This window comes from Mus caroli, chromosome 10 (assembly GCF_900094665.2).
Source record: "Mus caroli chromosome 10, CAROLI_EIJ_v1.1, whole genome shotgun sequence".
NCBI classification, from domain to species: domain Eukaryota; kingdom Metazoa; phylum Chordata; class Mammalia; order Rodentia; family Muridae; genus Mus; species Mus caroli.
Window position 1 is genome coordinate 6332616 of NC_034579.1, and position 16047 is coordinate 6348662.

Below are 16047 nucleotides of genomic sequence, written 5' to 3' on the forward strand. Positions count from 1 at the left end.
AAAAAAAAAAAAAAAAAAAGAATGACTACGCCACCAAAAGAAGGAACCTGTCTGCATTCTCAGAAAATCAGGGAAAATATTCTAAATAAGCAATACAGATGAATAACCTACATTTGTTAAACCCCATTAATGTTGTAGTATTTCTAACCCCTTTAACTAGAAATCATTCTAATTCTTCAACTGGCTCTTCATAATGAATGACAACAGCACATTATTCGACATACAAACCTTGGTTCAATCTCAACCTTTCTGCACAAGTGCAGCCCTAGGAGAGTTTGCATATTTAAAAGTCAAAACATCATGGATTTAATTAACCAGTGTTTGTTAAAAAAAATGTCTACCTTCCCCTCGTCCATGGGATTATCACTTATATGCACAACTGGTCCTGGGTGAGATTTAGATGACCTGGAAAAAAAAATGAGGTTTCTTTACTCAAGTAAAGTTTCAATATTCATTACAATAAAAGATTCATTTCTGAAGAAAACAGTTCAGTCAGTTGCCAATCAGAGAAAAAACTGTGAAAATCGCATGGATGTAAGACAACAAGCTTGGAAAGTACACTTTCTATATAGGAACAATTTTCAATACATTTATTTTAACATAGAAAATCAATCCCTTTTCAATGTGATATTAATATTTTAAAACAATGCAATATTTAATGCTAAGTATCAGCTGGGGTAGCCCAACCAGTTCTACAGCTCATCCTGAAAGTAGGAAAAAAAATGGTTTATTTTATTTTATTTTATTTTATTTTAAAAACATGCAAAAATAATGCTACCTATTCCTGTACCAGAGAAAGAGAGAACATATAGGTAAAAATATTACTGGAATGATGCCCATGTATTTGAAAAAAGCCATATATCTGTTTATGAATGCTGGAGACTGGGAAAGTGTGGCACTTCAGACCCATGAGCATTCAGACCATCTCCATCCACCAGATGCCATGATTTACTCAAAGAACAGACTGAACCTTCCCACCCCCACCCCCAGCTTCCAAGGAAGGGTAGAGACATGTCTGAGATATGTCACAGTTTTTTTGTGTGTGTCAAAAGATTAAACTGGTGGAATGCATTTTTCAAAGACTGTTGCCAATAGCTTCAAACGTTTATTCTTAACATTCTAAATAAAAGCTTACAAAATAAATGATACAAAAAACTTTCAGTAAGTAAAAATTACAATTGGAGATTTTGGCCACCAGAGTGCAATCTGTTTTTTGTTAATCTTGGTGATATAATATTTTTTGCAAATATTTACATTTCTTGGCTATTATATATGAAAGAGGAGCTTATATTGGTATTCAAAATATTTGCAACAGTACATTTGTGATCCATGACCACTACTTAAAAAAATAATAATATTAAAGAGAAATAATTGAATTAGAAGATAAATAATAAATATGAGTGTTTTCAACCTAACAGGAATAACTACAAGATTGCAACTATCAACTGTAACAGTTTACACACAGGTAAAAATATATAGTATATATTTATAAATATATGTGACTATAAAAAGGCTTAAATGTATCAACTGTCATGAAAATAGGATAATACTTATGAATTATCTACTCTACATTATACAAAATTCCTGACCTGTCAATCTCACATGGACCCACCAACTGGCTTTTACAGAAAGACAGACTTGAGACATTCAGATTTGGAATATTTGCTTAGACTTACAGTTCGATGGCTTTATTCCACATAATGACATAGCCTGAGAGTGTGAAGGACTCCACATTAACAATGTGTATGTTTCCTCGCTCAGTGCCCACATAAAGCCACTTACTCTGGAAAGGCAGATGGCAGAATGTAACCCTGCAAGAGGAAACACAGACAGAATGGCAATGATAAGAAGAGCTGATGTGTTTTCCTGACTGCATTCGATGGTTACTTATTATACATAGTTAGAACGGTGAAAACTGATAATAAAATTATAATCATTCATCTATTCTCTGTGATCGATATTTATGCATGTGAATTCAACTCATGATAATTTAAATATATTGTCAAGTATATTTCACAATAATGTCAAATACATGGCCTTATAGTAAATAGCATGGCATAAATCAAAGGGGAAGGGGCTTGAAGTAAGATTGTGCTTTGAATCTGGCTATATTATCAACTGTGAACAGATCTAACATTTAAGACAATGTTCAACCCTGATTAAAAAAAAACAAAAACAAAAAATAATAATGAACATAAACAAATAATATACAATGAGAATAATTACTACTGAATTATATGCACAAATGCAATCCTAAGCCTCTAGCAAGAGTGAACATATCACGTGTTTGCTATTTCCATAAATGTACAATTTCATTACAGAAATTTTATAAGATGAAATACATATTTAACAATGAAATATAGCTTATGTTCTTATTCCCTTCTAGAGTTAATGTTCAAGTAGACCTTAATGTTTAGACATTTGTATTATTTAGTGTTTTATATGACAAAATGTACTCTTCCTAAAGAATGTGCAAGAATTCATTATAATGAACTGCATATTTTGAACCAGTAGAATAGCTTTGTAATGCAGCCTGAGTATCCCCTTTTGATATTCTTGGGACTAAAAGCATTTCAGATTACAGACTTTTTCATATTTTAAATAGTAGCATATAAATAATAAGATATTTTGAGAATGGGGCTTAAATCTAAACACAACATTGATTTAAATCACATATATGCCTGAAGGTAATTTTGTACAACTTTTGTGTACCTAAATTTTGACTGAAGCCTGTCTTATGAACTCGAGTGTGGAAGTTCCCATATGTTCTGTCATGTGGGCACTCAAAGTTTCACATTTTAGACCATAGCCTACTTCAGGTTTTTAGATTAGGGATGATCAACCAAATCAAAGGCAGTTGAAATCCACACCACTTTTTTGAAAACCTTAAGAAACTCTATGGAAATGGAAGAAATTTGGATTAATGGGTAAATGTAGTATCTTAGTCATGATAATAATTCATTAGAGTATGTATATATGTATTAAAACTTAATCAGTATACATTGTTTACATTTTAGATTCATGTCACATATAACTCAGAAAAACTGCCTAGCATTTTTGTTTAATCAGGTCTGTATATTTAGGAGTTATGAGAAATTAACCTAGTTCTAGTTAACATGTAGATGCTCAGTAGAGTAAGATTGCCTACAGTCAATCTCAGGTTCTGTCATCTCTTAGCTATAATACTAGGTACCCTACTCGATTTCTCAGTCTCCATTTCTAGGTTGCGGAGCACGCTGATCACACACATCCATCTGAGGGTCACTAAGACAAAGCACATTAGGCGCTCACAGGGCCTGACATTAAGTACGAATAAGTGCTGGCTGTATATCATTAAAAGAGAATAATACTCTCCAGCTGGAGAACCATCTCAGCAACTGATTAAGAGCACTGGCTGCTCCCCCAGCCAGGCCTTCGGTTCACAGCACCTACAAGGTGGTGTACAACATAGCAGTTGTAAGCTGACCCATGTGGGCACTAGGAGCCAAACCCTGGCCCTTTAGAAATGTAGTCAGAGCCCTTAATAGCTCAGCCAACCCCCAACCCCTTTCTAAAACTTTCTAAAGCTTTCTAAAACTACTCTCATTATTCAAGTGAATAGAAGAAGGAAAGACAATGATGTTAATCACAACCAATCTAACAATTTCTTATCTGTCTTTTTTTTTTTTTTTCCTGGTTCTGAGCATGTTGTTGTACAAAGAGAAAGAAAACTAAAACTCCTCCAGCAAGCAAATGAGACAAGATGGATCTGACAATGTCCTTCCAAGTCTGTGATGTAAAGTTGACTAATTTTCCAATTTATAAACTGGGAATCTTGCCCTTCTTTATCAAGGGATTAAAGGGTAAGATGAAGATGATATAAAGTTTTTTTTATGCCAGTAACAAAGAAAAAGACATTGGTTACTTTCTGAGCAGCATGAACTTAAAACTTATGTGTATGTATATGAATGAGTGGGGGGCTACAGCATTGTTTGTTGTTGGTGGTGGTTTGTTTGTTTGTCTTATTTGGGGGAGGGGGAGAATGCATTTAATGAAATGAAGGAAGGATCCATAACTGTGACAATGAAGGGACAAATAAATATCAAACTTGGAATATTTGTGAACAATGGGTGAAAAACACAAGATCTAACATTGATCCACTACTGCACTACTATATTATTATCAGAATTGTTTTTCAAAGCTTTTGGAACCAGGTTTCACATGATGAAGTCCACATAAGACAGACATGGCTCCGGCTGTCAGGTAGAAGCCAGCAGGACATTTGAGAATGGCTGGCTGGATCACCTGACAGCTGGGTGGCTTTCCTATAGTTCTCCAGCAAGCTGGGGACAGGGGAATCCCTCCTGCCTCACCACACTGTGCTGCTGACCTGGAGAATGTTAAGCGAAGGGAACACTGGTCATTGTTGCCTTTCAGCTCTAGCATGCCTTCTAATACAGCAGTACATATCTGAGCTTCTACTATCATAAACCAAAATGATTTTAGTTGAAAATGAAAAAAGCATAAAAATCAAATAGGAAAATGAATTCTTTTTAAAAATCTTTATTGAGTCTTGGTGAGTTTCATATCACACATCCCAATCCTACTCAAATCTCTTGTCACTTTGTATCCACCCTCTACCTTGCAACCTCCCCCAAATAATAATAAATAATAAAATAAACAAAACATTAAAAAAAAACTCATTGCAGAAGATGAGTATACCCTTTGTCCACAGTTCTTTCACTGTAAATGCGGTCTAGTTAGGGCCTCCAGCAGGGCAACTCCTGTTGTCGCCCTATGTCATGGAGCTCCTGCAGCTTTGGATGTGTAGGATCAGCCCTTTTACATGCTCCAGAAGTTCACAAATGAGACAGATGCTGGGGAGACCCTACTCAAAGCCCTGGATCTAGATCTGAATCTGAACTGGTCAGCCTGCCAGCTTTCCTGCACCTACACCATCAGCATTCTCAGCTAGCAGCAGCAGGGGGCAGAGCCAGCTCTCCACTTCTCATGCCTATGTCCCACATCCACAGGGCCAGCTCCACTTCACCAAACAGGTGAGGTGCAAGGCATGCTCTCACAAGTGCTGCCACTATCAAGAGGGGTGGGGCCAGCTCTGCACAGCCCCGGGATATCAGCATCTCAGGTGGCAGTCATGAGCAGGGACATCTGCATAGTCTTCCGCAGTAATATGAGCCAGGGACATTGACAATGATTTCTGCTGCTGCTTGGCCATGGACCCAGATGTGGCCCTCAGTGGCAGCATGGGCTGGGACTCTACTCTGGCTTCAGGTGGCAGGGCAGGCAACTCACAGCAGGGCACACCTCTCCAGTGTTGAGCCTCTAGCTCCATTTCTCTCAAACTGTTCAGCCTCCCTTTCTCTCTCATATGTCCACTACACTCATGCACATCATAGTGGCTCCCGTTGTGGGAGGGCCAAGTGGGTGGTGGGCCTCTGGTGTCTTTCTCCTGCTGGAGCTGTGTGACATGGCAGCGGGCAGGCACCATGTGGTATGGCAGCAGGTAGGCTCTGGGTGTCTGGGTTGGCCTTTAGGTGTCTTCTCACTCATGTAGCATGATGTAGTGTAGCTGCAGGCAGGACTCTCCCTGTCTTCCCCTGCCCATGCTACGAGGCATGGCGGCAGGCAGGCCCCTTAGTGTGCACTATTTATTCATTTGTTTGCTTGTTTGTGTAGGCTAGAAGTATATGAATAGAGTAATACTCTCTATTCAGTCATTTTTCTCAGCCAATTTCAATGTCCCAAAGTTTAATTAACAGAACAAGGAAGCTGCCCTGAACTGAACTCAACACTTTGGACAGGAAAATATATTCTTACACTTATAAAATTAAGTTTAAAAAAGCCAGAAAAAAATTCTCAGGAACACATACCGTGCCATGTATCACAAGGCTGAAATACTATCTTGAATCAAAATCAAATTCAAATTTTTTCTTTCATATTCACTTTCCTCCTACACACACACACACACACACACACACACACACACCTGTGCACTTACACAAACTTGTCATATTAAAGTTTGTTTTTATTTGTTTCTCCTTCCCCCAAATTTGCTATTCCTATAAGTTTTATAAACAACTGGAATATGTTTTCTTATCTTCCTATCATGTTTACAAAATAAGCAATGAGCAAAGCATGAAAGATTTGAGGTGGGCCAAGAGTTCTGGATTTTTTTTCCCGTTTTGCAATTTTTAAAAATTTTGTATTTGCTTATGTGTGTGTACATGCGTGCACACATGTGGTATGATGTGTGTGTGTGTGTGTGTACATGTGGATAGTGTATACCGTGGTATACGCATACAGCTCTGGGCAACACTTTCTGGAACTACTCTCTCCTCTGCCCTGGTTCCAGGGATGAAACTCACTTTGCCAATCTATTATACTATTCTGGGTATGTAGACTTTTCTTTTTGCCATATGAGTTTTAGAATCATGAACGGCTTTTTTAAAAGCTTCCAAGTGCAATGCTATTGAGTTTATAGATGAATCTGGGCTATCTATGTGAGTACTGGCTTGAGACTATCGCTAGTGGGTATGCAACTAACCTGAAAGCTTGATCATCCTGTCTACTCATAGGAAGTAGTTCAGCCATGAGGGGTAGGCCCCCTGAGCCCCTCCTCTATCCATGCCTCGTTGTTAATGACTTAGTTTTAAATGTGCTAACATTAGTATTGGGTAGTTATTCTAGTGTAAGCTTATTTTAGCTCTAAGTTTTCTTCAGTTACACCGTGACCAGTACTGCTCCCTCCAACCTTCTGTCTTTATTACCACTTCTCTGGCAGTCCTGTCAGAAGAAATCTCCATCTCACTCCCCTTGATCACAGACTCACTGCCTTGAACTGTTCATTTTCATTCAAGTAAAACAATGCTAACTTTAAGTGGGGAGTGAGTAGGGAAAGCAGCTTGTTTCCAGCACTAAGTGGGCTGATGTCTAACTGAGCACAACAATTAGAATAAGGTAAAGTGAAGAGAATTGCAGTAACAGTAAGCACAAAAGGGAGCGTAAGTAAGAACACTACAGCGTGCACCAGTGTGAGCTCTCAACACAACACTACAGCGTGCACCAGTGTGAGCTCTCAACACAACACTACAGCGTGCACCAGTGTGAGCACTCAACACAACACTACAGCGTGCACCAGTGTGAGCTCTCAACACAACACTACAGCGTGCACGAGTGTGAGCTCTCAACACAACACTACAGCGTGCACCAGTGTGAGCACTCAACNGAGCTCTCAACACAACACTACAGCGTGCACGAGTGTGAGCTCTCAACACAACACTACAGCGTGCACCAGTGTGAGCACTCAACACAACACTACAGTGTGCACCAGTGTAAGAACTCAACACAACACTACAGTGTGCACCAGTGTGAGCACTCAACACAACACTATAGTGTGCACGAGTGTGAGCACTCAACACAACACTACAGCATGCACCAGTGTGAGCACTAACACAACACTACAGTGTGCAAGAGTGTGAGCACTCAACACATTATAGTGTGGATGAGTGTGAGCACTCAATACAACACTACAGAGGGTACCAACTCTGATCGTCATGGCACACACAGTGGGTCATAAATGTAGTCAGGAAGATGTAGATTCCAGTGAAGAGAAGGCAGCACTTGTCTTCTGAGTAATAATTACCTAAGTAGCTGCTTCTGTACCTACGGCACTTCACACCAGCCACGCCATCCTCTGAGTGTGACCCTCTCTCTAGACCTTTGCTCAGATGAGAATGCGATGCTTACACTTTCCATAAACTTCCGGTCTGCTTGAGAGCAGTGGGCTTACCTTTTATTTCTTAAAGGAGCCTCATGTGAAAATAACCACTATGGGGAGAGCCAGAGTCATTAGCTGAGCCGCCCTCTTGTATTTTTCCTCTAGGCTACACTTTCAAAAGCATTCTCTCCTTTGCTACCCCCATCAATGTGTGAAGTCTACTCAAGTTCTAGTTCCTATTCCTTCAATTCGGCACTCTATTCTTGCATTGTACCATAAAGACGCAAGTCACACCTTCAACACTGTCTTGAGAAATCTCATCTAAAAGCACGCTAACCCTGTGGTCACCAGTAAGGAGACAATTCTGGGAAGCTGTCGGCCTCCTGTGTAAACAAGAATCCCTTTCTCTGGCTTCCACTGCTGCATGTCTCACTCCACTCTGAGTCTGACCACAACAAACAGGTGTGTGAGAACCACAAACAGCCTGTGTGAGGCAACTGTAGGCCTTTCTCTTATACTCCCCAAAGTCCAAGGCCCATCTATCCACCGCCTTATTAAAAAACCAGTGCCACATGCTTTAGCCGGTCACCAAGCACATATGCAGCATAAGATGCCACTTACCAGTGACGTCACAGCTCAGCGCAGCTCATTTAGATACACACTACAGTGATGTTGGGAAATACTGTTCTCAAGGCACAGTAAGGCTGCTACCAACTGGGAACTAGAGTGGAGTGATTGTCCAAACCAAAGACTCACAAGATCTGCCCTAGATCCCCCTCTGAGATTAATGATTAATCTCCCTCCCTCCCTCCTTCCCTCCCACTCTGCACATGATCCTGTCTCAGCTACAAGTGGTGCTGGCTAGTGCTAGAAGAGACAAGAGGGGAGGGAGACAATTGAAGGCAGGATTCCATCTGTGCAACTTTCTGAAGGTGGTCACCCTTCCTGGTGTGGGGCTTTTCCATAACAAAGCTGCTCTGGGGTCATCCACGTTCTGATAACCCTTCACCCAGCTCTGAACTCACTGGCTCAGCAAGCTTGATTGAGGGGGAAATCTGTTCGGTTTTTTGTTTTTTAATCTCTGTGAATGGTACCCAGTTAAATAAATGCTTGCTTCTCTTCAGGAAAAGTACCAACATATATTTGCAAAGTGAAACCACAGAAGGATTCATTTCTCAGAACACAGCCCTTGCTAAGTGACAATATTTCTGGATTCTAAGATTGTATTAGTTTTTATTGCTGTGTGACAAATCACTATAAACTTCGTGAGTTAAAACAAGACTCACTATTTCAGTTTCAGTTAGATCTAAACATCTGCTTAGACCCTGCACCTGGAGACTCTCTGCTTAGCAACAGAAACACCTGCAAGGCAGGTTCCCGGGCGGCCAAGCTGCATCCCTAAATATCTCTTTCAAAGCACACTTCTCCAAGCACATTTGGGTTGCTAGAGAAATGCAGTGTCTACACTTGCAAGACAGTCTCCACATTCCAGCTCTCCCTCGGGTCCTTACAATCTACAGGTTCCAGCTCTCCCTCGGGTCCTTACAGTCTACAGGTTCCAGCTCTCCCTCAGGTCCTTACAGTCTCCACATTCCAGCTCTCCCTCAGGTCCTTACAGTCTACACGTTCCGGCTCTCCCTCGGATCCTTACAGTCTACACGTTCCGGCTCTCCCTCGGATCCTTACAGTCTACAGGTTCCAGCTCTCCCTCGGATCCTTACAGGGACATTCACTCCATCTCCATGGCCAACACTGACAAAGCTCCCTAAGCTTTATGTGTCAGGAAGGCTCCAGGCCCATTTACAACAGTCCCCTGATTAATCAACCTATTTCACAGGGAACTAGAGTAGGACTGTGGTCCCACCTCACCTAGATGAGTGTGTTTTTAAACAACAAAGGCTCCCTCTGTGGTGCCAGGAAGATGCATAGGTCCCCTGCCATCCTCTGCCTCCCTCCCCCGGTAACACAGTTAGGAGTGGAACCGTCACTGAGCACATGGATAAGTACCACAGCTCCTGCTTTTCTAGAGAGGCTGGAACACTGTTTTCTTACCCGCAGGTCATGAAACACTCAGTCTCCTCCTACTTTCTGAAAGGTGACTGTGGTTTTAGTTGGTACTTTCTTGGTGACAGAAATTTAAATTATTATCTAATTTAATTATGTAAATTATTAATTATTAATTTCATTATACTTTTTACATTCTCAAACCTGAAGCAGGACTGTGGCTGTCTACTCTCCCTGCCCCGGCCTGCTGGGATTCGAAAGTCAGCGTCCCTCCTCAGCATTCTATACCGCATTCCAGCCACTGCTCCAACACAATGAACTATGCTGTTACTGACTGTGCTGACCCCTGGCTAAGTGTGGCTCATTTACTTTCCCCTTTGTTTGGGTATTTTTATAGGACTGATTCTACTGAATTAAAGATATAAACCTACTCTCCTATTCACGTTTTGTAATATGGCCCCTTCTCTAATCTCATCTTTTTAATGTTAATTTACTGTAAAGCCCCTATGTAATCTGATCAATCTCTCTGAATATATATATTTTTTTTCTCTAAAGTTTTGGCCTTTAAAGCTACCTAATCTCAGAAGTTATCCAAAACTTTCTTATCACATTAAAAAACAACAACAACAACAAAAACAAACAAACAAAAAACCAGTTTCAAGTTCATCACATGGTAACTTTTTTACACTGAAAAAAATTCTGTTAAAATTTTGTCTAAACATGACTTGTGTCTGTTCCAATAGCCAATCCATAACTTGTGAGGTAGAGGCAAAAGGATCAGGGAGTTCAAGGCCAGCATGAGCTACATAAGACCCCATGCTTTTAAAAAGCAAAACAAAATGTTTTAACAATATGATACAGTTACAACAAAGGTTGTAATTCTTGATTTTTAACTCTATACTGAATTGTATTTAGTCTTATTTAGTCTAGAATAAATTAATTTGAAAATTTCCTAAGACTTGTATGGATAATTTTTAGTTTGGATTTTGGCCAACCACACGTTTCCAGCTCTTAAGTTTTATGATGTACACAGGCCTGTGGAAAAAAATCATAAGCTTCATAAATAAGCAGAACACCACAATGTTTGGTTAATATTACAATAAACTAATGGTATAATGTGGTAAAGGATCTTCTGTTGCTTTGTTAATTTATTTATGCCACTGAGAAAGTGGGGGTAGGAGGGCAGCCAGGCACTGCTGCACACTGCGAGTGCACACTTTCCACTGCTCAGTTGCTATAGGAATGATTTTTTCCAATAGCCAAATAGTTCGTTTTTTTATGTGATTTTTATTAACTATCAATTATTCTCCAATGCTAGTTAAACTAAAACAAATTCTGAGTATGAGAACTAATATGTCCTATAATTTACTTTAGAATACATAAATGATTATTCTTTAGATTAAAAGATGTATCTACAATGAGATGAAACAGCCATATGCAAACTATAAATCAGAGTATTAGAAAAAACACATCTTTAGAAATACATTTCAGTAGCTATCACCTTGCAACTACTGGGGTACTTGTGGGGAAAAGTCCTCCTTATAACATTTCAGTGAGGTGTATTTTCTTCATTTCCTGAGAATAAGTAACATTTATGTAAAAGTTTCATAAACAATAAGAACTATATTTTCGATGTAAATATTAGACAATTTCAGCCCAGAATTAGTAGTCTATATAGTTACTCAATTCTTAGTTTTGATTGTTTATATTTCTATTTCAAAACTCAGGGAAAAGTGTAAAATTGTTGAGAATAACACTCATTTGAATTCATAGTGGTGAGTTACAAGTAGGAGGAGACAACTGTATCTGCTTATTAATCCAAGACTTCTTCCTAATTAAATGTCCTTCAAAGGAAAAAAATATCAAAGTGTAAGCCAAGTGGAACATATTCTGCAAGTGCCACAAAGAATTTCACTTATCAATTCTCAGTTTCGATCAAAGCCAAGGCCTTCTCCTCCATATGAACCAACTCAGTGGTGTGTGGCAAGATTGCCAACACAAAGCGTGAACAACAGAAGCAATGTTAGTTTCCAGGACTGGCACAGTAAATTAGCATAGAGAGAAATTTCTGTTCTTCCAGTTCTGGAAGCTAAAGAACAGACATCAAGATGTCAACACTGTTGAGTTCTGAGAGCTCTGGAGTAGGTTTTGTTACATCGCCCTGTGGCTTAGCTTCTAGTATTGCCTGCTATCCTTTCCTCTTTGAATTAAAGACTCAATATTCTATATGATATTCATTCTTCCATCCCTCCCTGATATGTGTGTGTGTATGTGTGTGTATATGCTGTCTTTTTCTCTTACAAAGACACCATTCACATTAATGCTGGCCACATTAACTTAGTTTCATTGGAAAGATGCTATTAACTTAGTTTCATTGGAAAGATGCTATTTCTAAATAAGGTCACATTTGACGGTTAGGACTTCAACAGTTTTGAGAGACACAATTCACTTTGCAACAGGGGTCAGAGCAGTGAAGACCACATCAAAGTACTCCCTAATTTACATCACTGTTTCCAAATACTTTCAATGCTTTAGTTCACACAACTGGCAAATGAATTCCTGTGGTAAAAATTACATGGCAGGTTAATCCCTAAAAGGCTCTGAACCTGGTGATAGCATAATAGCCTACATACTCATTACAGGGACAAACAAAACTGTGTTTCATTTCTGATGTTTGAGAATGCTCACTCTCCCCCGAATTCTGGTTGGCTGTAAACTCCTCCGTTTGATGTTAAACCAGCCTCCATCATACTTCCATACCTCCTGGCCCATTGCAGAGATAAAGTCATGTATTAGCCTGGTCCAGTATGGCTTGTGTGCGTGTATGAAGAGGAAGGGCGTCCATGGAAGACAGAGGACAGGCCATCCTCAGGCTGCGGCTCCAGAACCAGCCTACGAGCTGTAGGGAAATGGAGCTTAGTGCTTCAGCTCCCTGTGGACAACCAGGTGACTGCTCAACCAGGAGCACAGTCCTATGTTTTTTCTTATGCAAAATCAAAAATCGTCCTGTGGAAACTAAAGTATGTATTTATCCATACAGTATGAAAAAAATAACACTTACTTGGCATCTGGGAAGTCTGACTGTCAGCTTAGCTTTGACCAGTGTCCTAAAAGTAAGACCCAAGTCCTTGTCTATGATGTCAAATTGTGCTCAGCACTCAAGACTCAGATACATAATCTACAATTATTCTCAGAGTAAACAGGAAACTTGGAAAAAGCTGTTCAACATTTACGAGAAATAAAACGGTAAAGACCCTGGGACAAGGGAGGCACCCAAAAGTCAATGGGGGTGACCTTAGCTGTGACTCGCTACACTGGGGATATGGAACCTGAAGAGGACACCTCCTATATTCAGAAAGGAACCCCAGAGGAAGAATAGTGACACCAATTCACCCACAAAACTTTCAACATCAAATTTATCCTGTATACAAGTAATGCATCATGGGGGAGGGAGAAGAGACTGAGGGAATGGCCAACCAATAACCAGCCTATCCCATGGGCAAGCACCAATCTCGAACATTATTAATGATGCTCTGTTATGCTTACAGTCAGGAGCATGTTGTCCTGTGAGAAGCTCAACCCAGCAGCTGACTCAGACAGACACAGACACCCACAACCAAACAGTGAATGGAGCTTGGGACTCTTATGGAAGAATAGGAGGAAGGACTAGGGGTCCTGAAGAGGACAGGAACTCCACAAGAAGACCAAGAGTCAACTAACCTGGACATTTGGGAGGCTCTTAGAGACTGAACCACCAACCAAAGAGCATACATGGTCTGGACCTAGGCCTCCCTGCATATATGTAGCAAATATGCAGCTTGGTCTTCATGTGACTCCCAAACAACTGAAACAGGAGCAATCCTAAATGCTACTCCCTGCATATGGGGTATGTTTTAGTAGCTGGGCTGCTTTGTCTGGCCTCAGTGGGAGAGGAAACACCTAGCCTCACAGAGACTTGAAGTAGAGGGGTGGAGGGAGGTGGATATCCAGGGGGAAGAGAAGGAGAGGAGGGAAGGATTGTGGGAGGGGACAATGGGGGGCATTGAGCGGGGATGTTAAATGAGTAAGTAAAAAAAACCAAAAAAACAAAAAAACTAAAGACTATGAGGCTTACAGGAAATTTTTCTAAAATTAGAAAAATATTATACAAAGCAAAAAAATAATTTTCTCAAGTTTATAGAATTAGTCAGACTTCAGACTCAACTATCTGTTTTATTTTTTCTTAAACACCACAAAAGTACAATCTATAAAAACATACATTACAGGTTTATGCAACACTGTATGTTTAATATTAACTGTAAGCTAAAAATTTTAAGAAGTAGTAATTTTATATGCTGTAATTTACTATACTTCAAAAAAATTAAACTAGAATAAAAAATGCATATTATAAAAAATATAATTTGAATTACTATATAAAATTTCTATTATATGTATAGAAAATTCCACTAATATATAATTTAGTACTGAAGAAAAATCTATGGACAAAACATCCAGTTTTGGGATAACAAGAAAGAGAAAGAAAGAAAGAAAGAAGAAAAGAAAAGAAAAGAAAAGAAAAGAAAAGAAAAGAAAAGAAAAGAAAAGAAAAGAAAAGAAAAGAAAAGAAAGCAAGCAAACCAGGATCCTGGTTCACTGCCTCTCTTGGCAGCCACATGAAGAAACAGTAACAGAACGAGGTTTACTTGTGAAGACCAGGGCCCACTGTTAAGCTAAGTTCTATTACACCAACTGTTCACAGCCAGCACAGGGAATCTTCCAAAAGATATGTTCCAGAAACATTTAGTCCTGCCTCAACTTCTTGTTTACTACAGCCCTCATAAACACCTTCTGCGTGTTATATGAATAAGCATCTCAACAGGTCTAGAATTGGAAAATTGTCAATTCACTTTATTTGTCAGTTTTACAACATGGCACACAATTGTGCAAATGGTCAGGATACGTCTTACACAGTGCTGCTCAATCAAGAGGGTGTGGAATACAGCAAACACCAGGCTCCACTGACTGAGAAAAGTCACTTTTGTGCACTTCTCACAACGGGATCTTTTATCTGCCAGTGCATCTCAGACTGACTTGCCGTTCCCCATCAGGACCCACAATTTCATGGAGACTCTTGTATTAGTTGGCTTCCATTGCTGTGACCAAGGTGCCTGATAAAAACCAGTTAAGGGAGGGGGACTCATTCGGCCTCAAGGTTTCCCAGGCTCAGTTCAGAGGAGGCTGGCACCACATTCTTGGGAGAAGCTGCAGGAGGGTGTGACTGAGAACATTCTTCATTTCATGGAACGCAGGCAGCAGAGCAAGCGTCAGCAGGGGGTAAGGGATAACATAGTAAAGGTCCACACTCAATGACCTACTTCTCTCCACTAGGTCTGACCTCCTCATTTCCACAATATCACAAAACAGTGCCCATAGGTGTGGACAGACTTCTGGACTGGACAGGGCAAGAACCACAAGGACTCCATATAAAAACTGTAACCCAATCCTTAGAATTTACTGCTTTGCAAACAACCTCCCTATTTGATTATCATCAGCTCCTAATCCTGGATCCCTCAGTGTCCAGTTATTTCATTCTGAGTACTTAATAGGTATCTCATACTGGATATGCTCGTGACCCTGGGCAAAGGACTGCCGTACTCCTCTACCCAGTTGAGAACAGGGGCATGCCGCTGACAAAGGAGGGAGGCATCAGAGACATCCCTCCGCTACAACGCCTGCTCCTCGCAAGTCCTAACAAATGGTACTTCATAAGAATTTCTACATTGCTACATCATTTCAAATTGCTACAATTCAGGGCTTCTTGGCTTTAATGCTTCTGATATTTTGGACCATTTGGTTCTTTGTTGTAGGTAGCATCCCTTGCACTATAGCAGGGATAGTAGAATTTCTGGCATTTACCAACTAGAGGACAGCAGTACTTCTAACTGTGGCATTGAAAGTTGCCTCTAGACATGGCCAAATGCCTTCTTGGAGCCAAAATGATTGGAGTGTGACAACCGTCCAGCTAGACCTCCCGCTTCCCCGGAGCTCAGTACTCATGAGGGTAATTCCAGGACCATCTAAGGTAGGCCAGGGGGCTGAAACTGATACAGATCCCTGAGAAGCCCTTAGCAAACAGATTAAAGGACTCTGTAGAAGTCAAGAAGTAGAAAACAAGTTTGCTTTCTTTGCTTCTTTGTTTTCCCCATGGACTTTGCTAGTAACCCCTCTTTCACTTCTGCCCTTCTAGAAGCAAGCATGGCTGAATTGATATAATGCATGTGGTTTATCTTCCCAATTACGATGTAACCAATGGCAACAGTTACTGACTCCTTGCTAGGTCTACTCTG

At 40.2% G+C, this 16047-nt stretch overlaps 1 protein-coding gene and 1 non-coding gene across 5 annotated transcripts in view; both read right to left on the reverse strand.

Moving 5' to 3' along the window:
* Stxbp5 (syntaxin binding protein 5) overlaps positions 1–16047 on the reverse strand; it is a 145625-nt gene that overhangs the window by 85916 nt on the left and 43662 nt on the right. For 3 of the 4 annotated variants that reach the window (XM_029483001.1, XM_021173980.2, XM_021173979.2), the window contains exons 5-6: positions 1677–1811; positions 342–405 (exon numbers count right to left, since the gene is read on the reverse strand). In XM_029483001.1, coding sequence (XP_029338861.1) covers positions 342–405; positions 1677–1811 — 199 coding nt within the window. Of the gene's footprint in view, positions 1–341; positions 406–1676; positions 1812–8338; positions 8439–16047 lie in introns of those variants that run through there. The other variant, XM_029483003.1, reaches the window with a different exon arrangement.
* On the reverse strand, positions 5669–5799 carry LOC115032203. Its single transcript, XR_003837860.1, has one exon. It is a non-coding gene; the product is annotated as a small nucleolar RNA SNORA36 family (small nucleolar RNA).